Source organism: Dendropsophus ebraccatus, chromosome 3, assembly GCF_027789765.1.
Source record: "Dendropsophus ebraccatus isolate aDenEbr1 chromosome 3, aDenEbr1.pat, whole genome shotgun sequence".
Classification (NCBI taxonomy): domain Eukaryota; kingdom Metazoa; phylum Chordata; class Amphibia; order Anura; family Hylidae; genus Dendropsophus; species Dendropsophus ebraccatus.
In genome coordinates this window covers 170,037,870-170,054,841 of record NC_091456.1, presented here as the reverse complement: position 1 = coordinate 170,054,841, position 16,972 = coordinate 170,037,870, and the positions used below count along the sequence as shown (strand labels likewise).

At 44.2% G+C, this 16,972-nt stretch overlaps 2 protein-coding genes across 4 annotated transcripts in view; one reads left to right on the top strand and one right to left on the bottom strand.

The window, feature by feature from the left end:
- The first annotated feature begins 688 nt into the window (after positions 1-688).
- Positions 689-11,149, top strand: GPBP1 (GC-rich promoter binding protein 1). 3 transcript variants are annotated; one of them, XM_069963111.1, is made up of 10 exons: positions 689-876; positions 5,394-5,513; positions 5,653-5,776; positions 6,254-6,477; positions 6,600-6,666; positions 6,818-6,993; positions 7,298-7,429; positions 8,104-8,288; positions 8,499-8,601; positions 10,558-11,149. In XM_069963111.1, the coding sequence occupies exons 2-10, from the start codon at positions 5,451-5,453 to the stop codon at positions 10,717-10,719; spliced, it is 1,236 nt and encodes a 411-aa protein (XP_069819212.1). In that variant the 5' UTR covers positions 689-876; positions 5,394-5,450; the 3' UTR covers positions 10,720-11,149. The 3 variants fall into 3 exon arrangements, with proteins under 3 accessions (XP_069819212.1, XP_069819213.1, XP_069819214.1); XM_069963112.1 differs by lacking the exon at positions 689-876 and adding an exon at positions 937-1,261; XM_069963113.1 differs by lacking the exon at positions 689-876 and adding an exon at positions 1,290-1,366.
- A 3,015-nt stretch (positions 11,150-14,164) lies between these two features.
- The window catches only part of RIMOC1 (RAB7A interacting MON1-CCZ1 complex subunit 1), a 6,859-nt gene continuing 4,051 nt past the window's right edge, over positions 14,165-16,972 (bottom strand). Inside the window, exons 3-5 of the mRNA XM_069963557.1 lie at positions 15,970-16,098; positions 14,955-15,069; positions 14,165-14,652 (exon numbers count right to left, since the gene is read on the bottom strand). Coding sequence (XP_069819658.1) covers positions 14,387-14,652; positions 14,955-15,069; positions 15,970-16,098 — 510 coding nt within the window. The 3' untranslated portion in view covers positions 14,165-14,386. The remainder of the gene's footprint in view (positions 14,653-14,954; positions 15,070-15,969; positions 16,099-16,972) is intronic.

Genomic DNA, 16,972 nt, shown 5'->3' with positions numbered 1-16,972 from the left:
AAGGGTTTTCCCTGCGGTCACAAGAGACCGCACTCCCCTTGTCCTGGCGCCGATGCTCCAGTGATGTCACTAGAGCACCAGCACCACAAGGACAAAGCTGCCACTTGTGACCGCAGGGAAAACCCTTCCTGTGGCCACAAGAGTGACTGACAGGAAGGGAGCCAATGTCTCCCGATATTAGATAAGGTTTGGTCTCTACAGTTATGGAGTCGGGAGCGTTGGTGACTTTTATACACTTCTCAGCACTCGGTGACCCCTCTCTGGTCTCTTCTCTATACTACATCACAGCTGATGACATCTCAGAATATATAGAATATAATACTCATTCTATCACTAATGTCTGGAATGGAAACTGCATTGGTAGCAGCTGGATATTATATACCTGTGACAATAGGATCAATGATTCATACTTTTCTCTCTATATGATTGTGCACGACCACACACAGTGTGACATCATATGTAAGGTAAGCCTATGACATCACACTAATCATCTTTACATGACGCCATGAAAATTAAATAACTAGTATAATGGTTTTCCGCCTAGGACTGCTGGAATTATATGGTTTCCATGATTTCCTCTGCGTAACCATCACACCGCTTCACCACCTCACACCACCACACAGTGAAATGCGCGCGCTCGCGTCCGCCTAAATACCTCTCCGCGCTCCCGCGACGCCCCGTGCGTCAGCGTCGTGACGCACCGTTCGAGGAATTGGATGACGTCACCCGATGGGGAGGCCCGGGAGCCCCCATTGACGGCGCTCGGCACGCATTTTAACCTCTTCGCCCCCAGATGGCGCCGCCCGATGGCTCCAAGCTGTACGGCTTCGTTCGCAGCTCGTGATCGGGTGGCCGCCGGGGCGCCGAGAAAAGCAGGTGAACAAGACGGAAGAACGGAAGGGGGTGGCGCGGACGTCCTTACTAGAAGCTACGGGCCGCCGTCCTATTGTAATCTAGTTGTAAGACAAACTGTCAGGCGTAGCGAGGACGGCTCACTCCGGGGTCCTTCATAGGCGGAAGTGTGGGGACATAGAGTGCAGTGCTTGCCGCGTGAAGCCCCCAAACATAGGTGTCTGAAGTGAACGCCTGATTAGACTATATTGCATGTGTCTTGTGCTTTCTCTGGTGGCTGAAACATTCGCTATCTCCTCGGATGACGAGTGTCACTTCTTGCATGGGACTGCAGGCTGCCGGGGCTGACCTCACCCTGTGATTGCCCCAGTTCTGGCCGGGTCCCATGCTGTCCTGGCTGGAGCTATGTGTGAGTACAACTCACTTTCCTGCGCACTCCCCTCACTGCACAGTGCTCGGGCTCTGCTCATCCTCCTGCACCTTTACCTGAAAAAAAAGTTTCTCCTATAAGTTTGTATGTTCACATATAGTTTATAATACTAAAATGTCCAGCCAGATTATAAAGTATGTACCACAAAGTTTAAAAAAAGTTGCTCAATTGTCAGTCGTCTTTCCAGGGAGGTCATGTGACCAGCTTTCCCTGGGGCGGCCATGTTTGTTGTCACTCACCTTTTCCTTGAAACTGCTAAATGCAACTTTTATTGACAGGAAAGCTAATATTGTGGGTGTGCTGAGAGGCTGTGGTTTTCTGCATCTCCCAGCATGCATTGGCAGCCATAGACCTGTACAGTAATGGTTTGCAACTTTTAGCGCTCTAGTTTTTGCACAACTACAACTCCCAGCATGCCCTGACAACCATGGGGATTTACAGTAACTATTCACTACCTGTTGCAAAACTACAACTTTTTGCCTTCCCTGTCAGTCAGGTAGCCATAGTAACCATTACAAGACTACAACTCCTAGCATGCCCTATAAGGGTAGAAACACACACAGCATATACACTGCGTATTTACTGCTGCGATACGCAGCAGATACGCAGCAGATTAGATCACAGCATCAAATCTGCTGCGTATCTGCTGTGTGTGTTTGTACCCTTAGCCACAAGTTTTAAGAGGGGCTATGTGCCTGCAGCAGCTGCTACTCTTCATAAATTTCCCCTTTCTAGGTTTTAGTATTTGTGAAACTACAACCCCCAGCATGCCCTGACAGCTGCATATGTTTGGACTAATAGTTTGCAATCTGTGGGTCTCCCAGCATGACTAGACAGCCCGCCACCATAAAACAGACCAAAAAATATCTAGTTTCATTGAACTTAAAGTGAATGTACCATCAAAAGTACAGAATCCTGCGGCGCAGTATCTCAGTGGCTTTTGCCTATTTTTTGTTTGCCTGGCGCCCCCCCCCCCCCACCCCTCTCTGTGACGCATCCCTGCTTGATTCTGATGGAGACACCTCATCGAGGGGAGAGGTTATGGTCACACTGGGGGGACACAGTGTCCTCAGTCCTCCAAGCCTAAAACGGCACCGAGCGTGGGAACTGGGCAGCATTTTGAAAAAAAGTATTGCGCTTTTGGGATCCTCATGCTGGCACCAAACAGATACTGCAAGAAAAAGAAAATTTCAGTAGTTTTGATGGTAAATTTTCTTTTAACATGAAAAATGTTTGGTTTAGGCTAGGTTCACATCACGATTTTGCAATCCGTCTAACTGTATCCATTTTGCAAAACGTACAGAAAATCGGATCCGTTTTGATCCATATTTTTTTTTTTTTTTTTATAATGTAAGTCAATGGATCAAAACAGATGGCGTGCAACAGCATCCGTTTTTGCATCAGTTTTTTTTTTCTTAGTGTGGATACATTAAACGGATAGCAAAATTGTCATGTGAACCTAGCCATTCTTTTTTTTTTTCTGTAGTTTACAGAATAATAACATTCGTTTTTGCACACTTATTGAGGGGGAGATTTATCACACCTGGTGTAAAGTAGAACTGGCTCAGTTGCCCCTAGCAACCAATCAGATTCCACCTTTCATTTTCTAAAGAGTCTGTGAGGAATGAAAGGTGGAATCTGATTGGTTGCTAGGGGCAACTGAACCAGTTTTACTTTACACCATGTTTGATAAATCTCCCCCATCGTTTGCAAATTACATAATAGTATTTGCTGTAGCAAAAAATGGAAATACGCCAGGAAAAAAAGAAACAAAACCAGACCTAATGGCAGCAAAAATTGCCGATGATTTCAGACCAGATTTTTTTATTTTTTTGCCTGTAATGGCTGATAACTAGAGATGAGCGAACCGGGTTTGGTTTCAGTCGATCTGAACCCGAGCGTTCGGTATTTGATTAGTGGCGGCTGCTGAACTTGGATAAAGCTCTAAGGTTGTCTGGAAAACTTGGATACAGCCAATGACTATATCCATGATTTCCACATAGCCTTAGGGCTTTATCCAAGTTCAGCAGCCACCGCTAATCAAATGCCGAAAGTTCGGGTTTGGATGGACTTCAGCATGCTCCAGGTTCGCTCATCTCTACTGATAACAGTAGAATTTAGCACAGGTCAAAAGATCCAGTCAGCTGACAAATGGGGGTTTTCCTATGTGACTGCTCATCAGTCACTTTTACACTGGCCACATGAGCGTTTCTAGGAACACTGGTTGCCAATAATTGGTCCGTGTAAAACAGACATCAGGGTGGGTAGATGGCCACTTTTTACTACTTTGCATAAGTAGTTTGTAAGAAGTGATTGTTTTCACATAGTTGTTACTAGAGATGAGCCTATCTGGAGCATGCCCATGTCCGATTGTGCACCATCTGATTACTGGTGGCTGAGGAAGTTGGATGCAGGCCTAGGGAGACCGGGAAAACATGGATACAACCTATGGTCTATGGCTATATCCATGGTTTCCCAGACGCCCTAGGCCTGCATCCAACTTCCTCAGCCACTGGTAATCAAATGCTGCACAATCGGACACAGACATGCTCCAGATAGGCTCATCTCTAGTTGTTACTTCATTTACCTAAAAAAACAACAAAAAACACTGACTTGTATGTAAATTATCAATAAGAAAAATTAAACAAAAATACATTACATGTGAATGAGGCACTAATGTCGGTGGGCAGTATGACTTTAAAAATAAACAAAATATTTTTTTGAAATACGATAAGTTTTGAACAGTTTAGGGCTGGGTGTTGAGACCATCTGTTGCAGTGAGACTCGGAGTGAATTGCTTATCAGCTGCTGTATGTCCTGCAGGAAGTGGTTAATCTTTTCTGTCTGACACAGTGCTCTCTGCTGCCACCTCTGTCCATGTCAGGAACTGTCCAGAGCAGTAGTAAATCTCCATAGAAAACCTCTCCTGCTCTGGACAGTTCCTGACTTGGACAGAGGTGGCAGCAGAGAGCACTGTGTCAAACTGGAAAGAATACACCACTTCCTGCAGGACATCCGGCAGCTGATAAGTATTGGAAGACTGGAGATTTTTTTAAAAGAAGTAAATTACTAATCTATATAACTTTCTGACACCAGTTGATTGTCTGATGATCTAGAGTAGAGATGAGCGAATCTACTGTAGGAACGAAGCTAAGTGCTTTGTCCCTATCTGTATTGCGCTCATCGGACTGTGGGCTTTGAAATCTGCTCCACTCCGTGCCTCTCCTTCCTCGGTGCTGGGAAAAGAGTGATCCACTCCTGGGAAACTAGGAAAAGTTTCCCAGGACTGGATCCATCTTTTCCCAGCACTGGAATTTCACACAAATTTCTTGCAGAAACCCCTGTCCTTCCTGAGGACAGGAGAGGTGCTGTTTCTGGAAGAAAGCGGCCATGTTTTTCTAAGCCTGGACAATTTTTTAAATTTAATTTTCATTCTGCTGCGAGTATGTAACGCCAGCTCCTTTACCGCCTGCAGCATATGTTACCTGGTCTGCCTTTTGGCATCTGACGCTCCTGTAGATCCCACTCAGCCAATTGGCATTAATAAACTTTCTATATAAAAAATAAACATTTTATTCAGTCGTTTCTTGTCCTAATAATTGCGTCTTCTGATCTGAGATGCTGGGAGGGTCTTCTTCATTTGGTTTCAGAGAAGGAGAACAGGATTATAGGGACATTGTCCCCTTTCCCAAACTGGATAAAAATTATACAGTAGTGAAAAACCCCTGCAATGTAGAAAACCTATCTACCTTATGTTTTTATCTACTTTTAGTGAGTGCTGAACTAATGGGGGGGGGTGAGGTACTCTGAATAGGTTCCTTATGTTTGCGAAGTGTGTGTCTTGTTCTGGAATACACGGTATCACAGTACATTGATGTGAATGAGCGCTGTGTAATGCTTCATTTAGCCTGTGGAGGAGCTGTAGGGAGAGTAAATACCTAACAGATCACAGCTGATCGCTACTTTGTGATCAGCCTATTGTCAAGGGACTCTTCCAACAAATTGGGATTGTCTAAAGCAGTAATGTATGTCTGTATAGATGCCCTTGCGTTCTGTTAGTCCTTGTGTTTTTCTTTCTCCGTTGTCTTATGTTCTCCTGTCTTCTTCTTAGGGGCTTGCAATGAGGTGTTAGAACCTTGTTTCACTTCCTCCAAGTGACTTGACCTAAATGGCGCAGCATGACTTTGCTCCAGCCTGGCTTAGCTTCCCTACACCGCCATCATCCACAAAGGTAATAATGGAGACCCTGGGGGGATGTGAGACCTTCTGGAACCCTGTGTGGTCTGTGTTGTGTATTTCATGGAATGATTGGTGAATCTACCCAGTCACATGACAAATCGGCTACATTGGTTGTGGACTTATCATTGCAGACCACTTTAAGCACCGAGAAACATCCTGAAGGTTTGGTGCGTCTGGAAGGTCGATACAACGCGATACGGAGACGGCACAATTCCTCAGATGCGTTTGATGCAACTCTTGGTCGCTCAAATGGTGGTGAGTTTTATTTTTGAATAAGCAAAAAAAAAAGTTGAATTAAAGAGGTATTGAAAGTAGTGTTAAATGTCAGATCATAGGAATCCCAGATATAATGGGCACACCATCCCAGAACTTTTAAGGGGGCATACAACTTTGATAACTGGCGACTGAACCTCATACACAGGAACATTGAGATTTCCTGTGTTCTCTATGGGGATGGGGGTAAGCCGCAGCCAGAGATCTAGAAGATGATGGTGGACATAGGGGTCTGGTTTGATGGAAAATCGCCACCCGATCCCAATCTCCACAGACATCATCTGTCAGGATAGCCCCATACACCTTTTAACCGAAGCCTGAACCCACTGCGAGTGGTGGGTACAGCCAACAAAAGTAGGTGTATGGTGTTTTTTTATTCTGGTTAAGGTTCTGGAGGGACGTCTTGGTTTCCTCTTCATTGCATTGATCAATGTTTCCCTCCTTGGTCTATGGATATAGGCAATTTTGGGAAAAAAGAAAAGAATGGCTGGCGCTCACAAGGCAGGACTGGATCAGAGAATATAAATCACAGCGGTACACTGAACGGCACAGGCTCCCGCTCTCGTAGCGGCACGTTTCACGGTGGAAAAGGCCAAGGGTTTCGTGAGGGGAGTTTCTCAGAGAACGAGGCAACTCGAAAAGATGAGCATGAAAGACGCAAGCAGTTTGAAGCTGAAGACTTTGTACGTATACAACCAAAGTGCAAAGCTATTGCTATTGGCCATAATTTCTATAAATCTCTGTGGGTTTATGCGAAAATAAATAAATAAATATATTCATTTGCTTTTTTTTCCCTATTTTTCAGCCTTCTTTGAACCCTGAGCATGAAAAAGAGTTTAACCAAAATAAGTCAGTTGCTGCAGGAGTTTGGGGTAAGTCCATAAAAAATGCGGATTTTACTAGGATTGCATTGGGATTGTGCAGTGAGCTCCATCTGACCTCTCTCGCCATGGGATTGTCAGTAATCCTCATTGGAGATCCCTCTTTAATTGGTTGATTCTTACTCGCTCTATTCTTGTACAGAGTATCCTTTGAATAGTAAGTCCAGACCTTCACGAATGCTGGTCATTAGGAAAGGGATGAAAGATGACTTCTCACTGTCTGGGTACCCGATTGCAACAAGTTCTCGCACTCCCTCCGTGAAGAGTGGATCTGATGCTCCCAAGAGCCCAGGACCCAAAGAAGAAAGTCCCACTCAGGTGACCGGCCATTACAGTGTTCTGTATGGGAGAGCGGTGATTGCAGGATTATTGGAACATGTAATCATTCATGCGTACCTGTCACTTTAAAATAAATAAATAAACTTTTGACACTTTAAAAGTTTTGATTGTATGGGGTTTGAATACTCAGACCCTAACCAGTAAGAAGCTGCTGTGTGCTCTTCTTCCAGCTCTGTGATACAGACCTGGATGGCCTCACATAATATGTGTATGTGGGTTAGAGCATTTATTAATTACCTCTGTGATCCATTGTGAGTTCTAACACTTGTACTTTCTGGTATAGGAACAGGGCTGTCTGCAGTGCGAAGAATACAAGTCAGAAAATCTGGATTCTTCTAATGAGAGCTTCAGACCAAATCACTGCGCACATCCCGACAGTATGGATGTGTGCCAGAACACGGAGGAAGAGGAAGAGGTAGCTGCTTCTGCTAATATGAAACCTATGGGTATTGTGTTCAACTCTCGGCCATCATACATGGAGTGCAACTTTAGCACGGTTCAATTCCGATCACTGAACATTTAATTACCGGTGGCTAAAGAATCCCTGGATGTAGCCCTAGTACTGCCTGGAAAACATGGATATGGCTTATGGCTGATCCATGTTTTCCAGGACTTCCTAGGACTGCATCCAATTACTTCAGCCACCGGTAATGAAATGCCGAATGATTGGGCTCAAGCATGCTCATCCCTAATGGCCATCAGCACTAATTTAGCTCTAAGTAATAAAACCAGAGCAGAATTATTGCTGGTTGTTCTTCCAGGCCTTATTGATACAAAATCTGCAACTAGCAACCTGACTGCAGATTGCAGTAAATCTTTAATGTCTGAACTTACCCTAAGGTTACCCGCACGTGCAGCACATTTGTTGTAGAAATTTCCTTAGCTATTTTCTATGCATGTGAATGAGGCCATTTCTATTCCAATGTATTGTCATTGGAACAATTGTCATATTTGCATAATTCCTGATACTATCCAAGTGTAACATACTCTGTATCTTGGCCGCTGTTCACATTTCCATTAGGCGGGACTGGTGTAGATTGCGGGTTTGCAGTCTCCCTATTCCTCCAGTGTATTCTGTCTTACATGCAGGATGTGGATGACTCCGGTCTACAGAACAGGAAAAGCATGTGTCCTGAGCGCGATATCAACTTAAACTACGATCAGGGTGAAATCCCCCGAGGAAATGGACATTCATTTTCTTCCAGACCAATCACAAGGTCTTCTACCTTTCCTCAGGAGGATGTTCTGTCGAGTTCACTGGAAGCAGAGCACAGGTATTCACCGCTAACTGGTAGCAGAGGTTGTATCTGGCTGTGTTGTTCCACACCGGGCGTATCTGAGACCCTCCTAAGGATGCTATCTTTTAATATGCAGAGTTCATGGGGTCCGATGTGACTTGGGGGTCCCATTTGCATATAGAGCATAAGTTTTATTTGTACGTGCAGAAAGCATCATAAGTAACTGGGTTTTCCTCTGACCTGTAGGTTGTTGAAGGAGATGGGCTGGCAGGAGGACAGCGAGAACGATGAGATCTATGCACCACTCACAGAGGATGAGATGAGGGAGTTCCAAGCCATTAGTGAACAGGTAAGTACGGAGGATCCTTGACATGTCTGACCTGTGTTGTCACACAGCGTCTAAGTCAGTCACTAAAGATAAACAGATTGCTGATCTCAGGGAGACCAGCCAAACGATAACACTGCCGGGTGCTAGTGAAAGCGCTCAATGCAGTGAAATCCTAGGCGCATTGCCCCCTGGGAAACATGAATATGCAAAAGAAGAGCCCATGGAGCCTCACTGAAGATTATCAAAACACAGGACTAGCCAGATATCCCTCCGTGAAGGACCCAGCCAAGGGGCAGCTCCTGTAGGAAAACCGCCATATTAAGTGGTCCTATAAGTCAATGTAATGACAAGGGATAAACCAAGGCTAGGTATCCATCCACATACAGCTGTTTCGGGTGTTGCTACTCATTAGTGTGGAGCAGGATTCTGGCTAGGTCCTTTGGCTGGGTCCTTCCTGGAGGGATATCTGGCTAGTCCTGTGTTTTGAGACTCTTCAATGAGGCTCTATGGGCTCTTCTTTTGCATAGTCACTAAAGATGACTTTAAAGGAGACCTGTCCCCCCGACCCCCAGATAGATCCCCTTATAGTTACCTCATGTCGCTGAGTCCTGCTGCCGGAGCCCGTCCTGGGACGGAGATATCCCAGTGAGAAGCCGGAGCGCGCGCTGTGGAGATGGGTCTGGCGTCCATAGAGAATGAATGGAGCCGTGCGCGCGCAGCAGAGATGAGTCTGGCTCCATTCATTCTCTATGGGCGCTGGACCCATCTCCACAGCGCGCGCGCCGGCTTCTCACCAGGATATCTCCGTCCCAGGACCGGCTCCGGTACAGAGTCACCTGGATAATAGAGAGCGACGGGCCTGGACAAGGAGGAGGAAGGGATAGTGCCTGGGGGGCACATAATGATTCCAGTCCGCCTGTGGTCGCAGACTAACACTGATCAGTGAGATCAGCGCTCGTTTCCAGTGCTTTTACATGGCACGATTAATTAGACTGGGCTGCGCAAACAATCCCCACATCGTTTGTGCAGCCATATAAAAGTTATATCCGTGCTGTCAGCTTCCAGACTCTGATCACATCAGCAGTGCAACATAATTCTGTGCTACTGTGTAATCTGATATCTTCTCCTTCTTTATTCTTGGCTGGTGCGGGTCTGTGATACTGTGAGCACCCGCCACTGATGGTAAGTTTAGAAAAAGAGCAAGATGGAAAAGACCAGCTGATGAGTTTTCCTGCCTGGGGGTATATGCACACTGAGCAATTCTCGAGGAATTGTAGCTGAAAGTTTTCAGGCAGAATTTAAGCCCCCCATTGACTTCTATAGGATTTCTCTAGCAGATCTACAGCAGAAAATTCTGCTCGGAAATTCTGCAGTGTGAACAACGGAGCAGAAAACCCATTGAACACAATGGGACTTTGCTCTGTACATATTTTACGGGAGGAATTTCGAGCTGAATTTCAAGCTGAATTCCTCGCCTTTTCCTCAGTGTGCACATAGCCTGGGGGAGGGGGGGGGAGGGGGGGTGAATGATGCGCAGAACCGGGAAAGTCATGGATAGAGTGATTACAGTATATTACAGAGGACCTGCACTAGATTAGCTATTTAATAGATTAACAATAACTTTGGGTGGAATACCCCTGAAGATGTGACATTTTATTGTGGGGGTATGTGTACACTGCTTAAAACAGACGGAAACTCCGTTGCGTAATCCGTCGCTCGCGGACAGCGGCGGGCGCCCTTGCCCTTGTCATAGACTCCATTCTATGCACAGCCAGATTCTTTCCTCCGTGATCAAGTTCATTCTTTGGACAGAGGAAGGAATCCGCCCATGCATAGAATGGAGTCTATGACACGGGCGGAGACGCGTCTGCCGCTGTCCTCGGGCGCGAGCGACTGAGTTTCCGTCTGTTTTAAGCAGTGTGCACATGCCCTTAGTGTCTTGTTTCACTCCTCACTGACTGCTCCATCTCTTATTAGCTACAGAAGAACGGGCTCAGGAAGAACGGGCTCCTTAAAAATGGCCTCTCTCTGGAGTTCAGGTTTGATCCCTGGAAACGCAGCACTTTCACAACTACATATGAGGACGACGATACAGAGACCAGCAGCAGCGACACATCGGACGACGATGACTACTTGTGAGGAGCTCAGTGACATTGACATTAATGGTGTCCAGTAGATGAAGAAGTCTTCCCTTCCCGGAGACATCTCTGCTGTTATGTCTTCACTTCTGTGTGCGAGGACACTCAATACTCGTAAACTTTGTTTTGTTCAGCGTTCGATTCTTTCTTGGCTCTGAATGGCGGCAGGACGCCCGCATAGAGAGGTTTGTCCTTCTGAAAAAAAACAATTGTTAGTTCCTACAAACCCGTTTTGCCAAGGTTTCTGTTAAGTTGTTTCCAAAAAAAGAAAAAAAAAAAAGCACTTTAATTCTTTCCTTTTTCCTTCCCGCAGTCTCATACGGATGATGTAGCATGTCTCATGTTTGGTTTCTTTGAGGCCTTGAATTTTTTTTTCTTTTTTGGTTGGCAAGTGCACAGATTAAAGCATTATTTCAGTGTTTCACTATCAAGGTTTTAGTTGGGTTTCTGGATCAGCCCTGGCATTTGTGAAGTGACATGGACTTAATTCTGTTCAGAATAAACTTATTTTGATAAAAAGTTCTGATTTGATGTAACTGTACTAATGTGCCTGTAATCACTGCAACTAGTCACGTAGTTAAAGGGAAATTCCAATGAATTTGTATAACTTTCCGACACCAGTTAATTTAAGAAAAACAGATTTGTAATTTTTGGGGCGTTAAGGTAAAAGTATGTATTCTCATAAGGCTGAAGTTGCACTGGATCTGCGGCGGATTTCGCAGCGTGAAGTCTTCTGCGGATCTGATGTGTGTGAAGGCTTTTAAGCAGCCTTTCAACATTTTTTTTTAACTGAGCAGCACTCAGTATTGAGTTGTTTCGAGTTGTCCGAATTCTGAACGAGGGTGCTCATCACTAGTTACTGCCTATACCACACAGTTTCTGCACTTTCTGATCCACCACTGGGCATCACCGACTTGTTAGTGTCTGGGAGTAGTAAATCCGCCTTGACTACAGAGCTCAACCTACCGCACGAAGTGACATAAGTCCAAGAGCTGAGTTATTAAAACCTCATGATACATCTATGGTAAAGAATCTGCTCACAAGTCCAAGATCAAAGGGAAACTCAACATAAGGAAAATTAGTTTTCTAATAAAAGTTATATAGATGTGTCTATACAATGTATTACCATATCTGTGTGGTTCTGCCACACTGGTAGCTGATAGACATCCAGGAAATTAAGAAAAATGGCCCCTGTGCAAATCCACATTGTCTCCTGCCCCCCCTTAGGAGACAAATCTTCCATGCCTCTGTCTCACATTGTGTGTGTTTGCTGAGATCAGGCTGATGATGCAGACAGGGGGCAAGGCGTCATGGCACAGAAGGCGCGGCTGAATCCCTTATTCCCCTGAGTGATCCACCATCTCTGACCGGCCAGAAGCAGCTGCTGCAATCTTGTTGATTGTGCAGAAGTGTGCAGTGAAATTAGGGCTATGTTCACACATGGAGTTTCATGCAGGCATGAACAGTATATCCCATGTAAGGTAAGGTATTTGATAAAGTCCTCATTGTGGGCTCAACCTCAAAGAAAAAAAATGCTTGATCATAATGTATGTGTGTGGAAACAGGTAGAGAATACAGTGTGGTGTCACGGGTAGAGAATACAGTGTGGTGTGTGGTGTTACAGGTAGAGAATACAGCGTGCTGTGTGGTGTTACAGGAAGAGAATACAGTGTGCTGTGTGGTGTTACAGGTAGAGAATACAGCGTGCTGTGTGGTGTTACAGGTAGAGAATACAGCGTGCTGTGTAGTGTTACAGGGAAAGAATACAGCGTGCTGTGTGGTGTTACAGGTAGAGAATACAGCGTGCTGTGTGGTGTTACAGGTAGAGAATACAGCGTGCTGTGTGGTGTTACAGGGAAAGAATACAGCGTGCTGTGTGGTGTTACAGGTAGAGAATACAGCGTGCTGTGTGGTGTTACAGGGAAAGAATACAGCGTGCTGTGTGGTGTTACAGGTAGAGAATACAACTTGCTGTGTGGTGTTACAAGTAGAGAATACAGTGTGCGGTGTGGTGTTACAGGTAGTAACTGTGTGCTGCGAACACAATGAAATGATAAAGTACTGCAAATAATTCAGTAACAAATGAAATTGCAATGTGTAAACACAGCGTTCTGTGTAAACACAGATGTTCTGCAACAGATTTGGGCAGGGAATAGGCAGGGTGGAGGACTTATGAACAGCTGAGGGAAAGCATTGCATTCTGGGAACTGCTCAACCAGGAAGTACAGAAACACAATAAAGAACAAAACCCCCCAAAACAAATAGATTTTCGGTAGTTTCAAAACTGGAATAGATAGGTAAGTAATGCTATATGTCTCTGTAGAGGTTTCATTTCTTTTAACCTCTACCTGGAGTTCCCCTTTAATGCCAAGCGTCTGCAGAAATAGTGTAAAATAAGTAGAGGATAATATATATATATATTTTTTTTTTTTACAGTTTGGCCCCTTATTCCATTAAAGTGGTACTCCAGCAAAAACCTTTTTCTTTCAAATAAACAGGTGTAAGAAAGTTATATAAATTTGTAATTTACTTTTATTTAAAAACCTCCAGTCTTCCAGTACTTATCTGCTGTATGTCCTGCAGGAAGTGGTGTATTCTATCCAGTCTGACACAGTGCTCTCTGCTGCCATCTCTATCCAGAACAGTAGCAAATCCCCATAGAAAGCCTCTCCTGCTCTGGACAGTTCCTGACATGGACAGAGGTGGCAGCAGAAAGAACTGATGAAGCTCCTGGCGTCATCCAGTGTGGTGAATAAAGACTATTGGTTTGTTTTGGGGCATATACCCCTTCCTCAGATGAAATCCAGTGAAGGCGTACTGGATGTCCTTGTAATGCTTCACGTGTGATTATACATTTCCTTCAGGGTTTGCATTTTTCATGTCCCTATGCCGAGCAGCCTGGCTTCATCCCAGGACCCAGATTATGGGTGTAAAGCCTTTATACCTTTTACATAAGGCAAGTGTTCTACAAACAGCCTGCAGGTGACCTGAACCCTTGTTCCCCAAAAAGTTTGCACCTTTATATCTGCAAATCCCCTGCCGGACAGCACTGCGTTTTTACAATTTTTTTTTTTCTTTCCCAAAAAATTATTTGTTTTAATATTGACTTCCATTATTTAGAAAGAAAAAAAAAAAAAATCAAATCCATTTTTTTCAACAGACACAAATCCATTTTTTTCAACAGACACAAAAATGTAGTCAACCTAATTTTTGTGCCCGTTTAGAAAAAAAAACTGATCCATTTTGATTTTTTTTTTTTTTAATGATAGTCAATGGAAAAACAGATGCACACATACATAAATTAAAAAAAATTGCAAACAGTGTGAACAGAGCCTTAAAGTCATTTGCAATGGACCTAGGGCTCATCCTTATTAGGAGAACATACCGCTCCTCACAGCGGCCGCCATGTACCGCTTCATAATGATAGCAATGCCATTATACATGGAGCAGCTTATACTTTTTATCCTTGGTTTCCATATAGCTAAAAGCAGGAATAAGAATTATCAAAACTTTTCCAAACTTTTTTTTTTTTCTCTCATCCAAGACCCAGGCACAGTGTAGACTGTAATGAGTAGAGATCTGCTGGATACACCTGGGCCAGGTACAATGGATCTCCATCCACAAATAGTCAATGACATCTCAGCTCTAATCCTGCACACCATGACTGGTCACATTTCATCTTCCTTGTAGTACTGTAGGATCTTCTTAGCGTTCTCTGTGTTCCACCCTTGTCCACGCAGGGGCCCCTCACACATACTCATGTAAGTGTCCAGCACCTTCTCCCCAATGTCTTTAAATTGAAGTCCTTGATTTGGAGCCTGAGGATCGGCTTTGGGGTCAGGCGTCTGCTCGGTGTCTCTGCAGTATCTCAGCGCCCAGTAACACATCTCCCCACAGTACATGAGAGCGAGCAGGTGGATGTCACTGAAGATCCCTGCACAGTATGGAGGATAAAGGGACAGAGTCACTGCCAGGATCTCACCCTGTGCTGCACACACACAGTAATACTAGCAGCTATGGCCATACAACCACTATGACGGCTAGCCCTCCCATCTTCATGAATACACAGCCAAGTAATCATGTGTCATAGTGGGAGAGATTGGGGGAGGAATCACTCCGTGGCAGCTAGACCCCCCAGAAGAAAAGGTTAGTGGCCAATCCACATCTAAAATGACAGTGTTAGCATGCCTGGAGTCCTGTGTGACCCCCCCCCCAATCATAGAGATGCCCTTTCACCTTTCTCCAGCAGAGTGGCTGTGTTTAGGTCCTGGAACGAGACATTGTCATCCAGCTGGACAGGACTCCGTGTTTGGAGCATCTTCAGGAGGTACTGGACGCCATCTTTAAGACACTGAGTAACAACAAAAACTTTCAGCAGGGGGTTGGGCATGTAATTATGCGCATATATATATATATATATATATATATAAAATTTTATTTCATTTTTTTATTAACTCTCCTAGTACCACCTATAAGCAACTACATTAAAAGTCCATGTGTGACTAACCGCCACCTATAAAACTTTTCATTTGATTTTCCTTATACAATGTGTTATGTTGTTCCTTTATGTTTGCAAAATTTGCTTTGTTTGCAAAATTCTATTGAAAAAATTCAATAAAATATATTGAAACAGAAAACCTCTCCTACTCTGGACAGTTCCTGACATGGACAGAGGTGGCAGCAGAGAGCACTGTCAGACTGGGAAGAATACACCACTTCATGCAGAACATACAGCAGTTGATACTGCTGTATGTACTGGAAGACTTTAGACTTTTTACATCTATATAACCAGAATAGACTTTTTACATCTATATAACCTTCTGGTATCAGTAGATTTGGTTAAAAGAATTCCCCTTAAGTCAGGTACCAGATCATCTATACTTGCCGAGAAATCAGAAAGAAGTTTTCTCCAGTCATTTACAGTACTTAGCAGTAAAGAAACCCTATCCTAGAAAAGGATGTATGCTCAGACATGGGTGGAAATGGATTACAAAGTAATGCTGCAGTATATAGAGCCAAACACTGAAAAAAACTACAATATAAGGGTCTGTGCTCTGCCCCACAGTGGTCATCAGCAGGTGAACATGTGTTCTATATCTCTACAGCACCATCACAGGCCATATGAGGAATTACACAATTCTGACTGATGACATTAGACTGTTTGTGTACTGCGTGGATGTGGATTCCGGGGTAACTGACACTCTTCGTACCCCTCCCCTTTATTGGGCAATGAGTTTTCAGTGACAAGTACCTGGCTGAATATTCTTGGATCCCTGAGCTGCCACCTCTCCCTCTGCCCCACAGTATGGCAGTACATGTACAGCAGAGCTCCTCGCCTCCAGTGCAGACATTCCTGAACTTCTACATCAAGGACTAAATTCTGGAAAAAGAAATAAGAAAGAAAACTGCTAAAAATATCACATACATCCTGTGAAAAGGTTTTCAGAAGACCTGTACAAAACCTTCAAGAGGCACTCCCCAAGTTTTTGGCCACTATTCCTACAGTGTCATCTGTTTCATTCCAGCTCTGCTCTTTCCATAAAATTTCAGCTCTGGTAATGTGACCAGTATCATGTGACCAAACTGAAAATGACATGGCTTTGTGCATTTAAAGGAGTTGTTTGTCCTGAGTCAGCTGACTTCCTCTGAACTACAAGATGATGACATCACCTATTTTCCTGTCAAATCACAGACCCCTCCCTTCCCAGCTTGATGTGTACACTGCTGCTGCTGGCTCTATGGGAACAGGAGGGGGCATTTATCAAACTGATGTCAAGTAGAATGGTCTTAGTTGCCCCTAGCAACCAATCAGATTCCACCTTTCATTTTTCAAAGAATCCTTGATTAATGAAAACTGGATTCTGATTGGTTGCTAGGGGCAACTGAGCCAGTTCTACTTATTCTACTTTACACCAGTTTAATAAACCTCCCCTGGTGTGATTTTCAAGCATATACATCAGGGGTAGGGAACCTTGGCCTTCCAGCTGTTGCAAAACTACAATTCCCTACATGCCTTGGACAGCGAAAGCTTTAGCTTTGGCTGTCTGTGCATGATGGGAGTTGTAGTTTTGCAACAGCTGGAGAGCCAGGGTTCCCTACTCCTGCTCTACATTATTCTCTAATATATGCTGTATTATATGAGCAAAAAATAAATAAATTCAAGGAGTGCTCCTTTAAAATCTTTTCCACCCAAAGACACTTTGTTTTTGCAATGTCTGAACATGTGCTTTCCCATTCGAATAAAACTACAACTT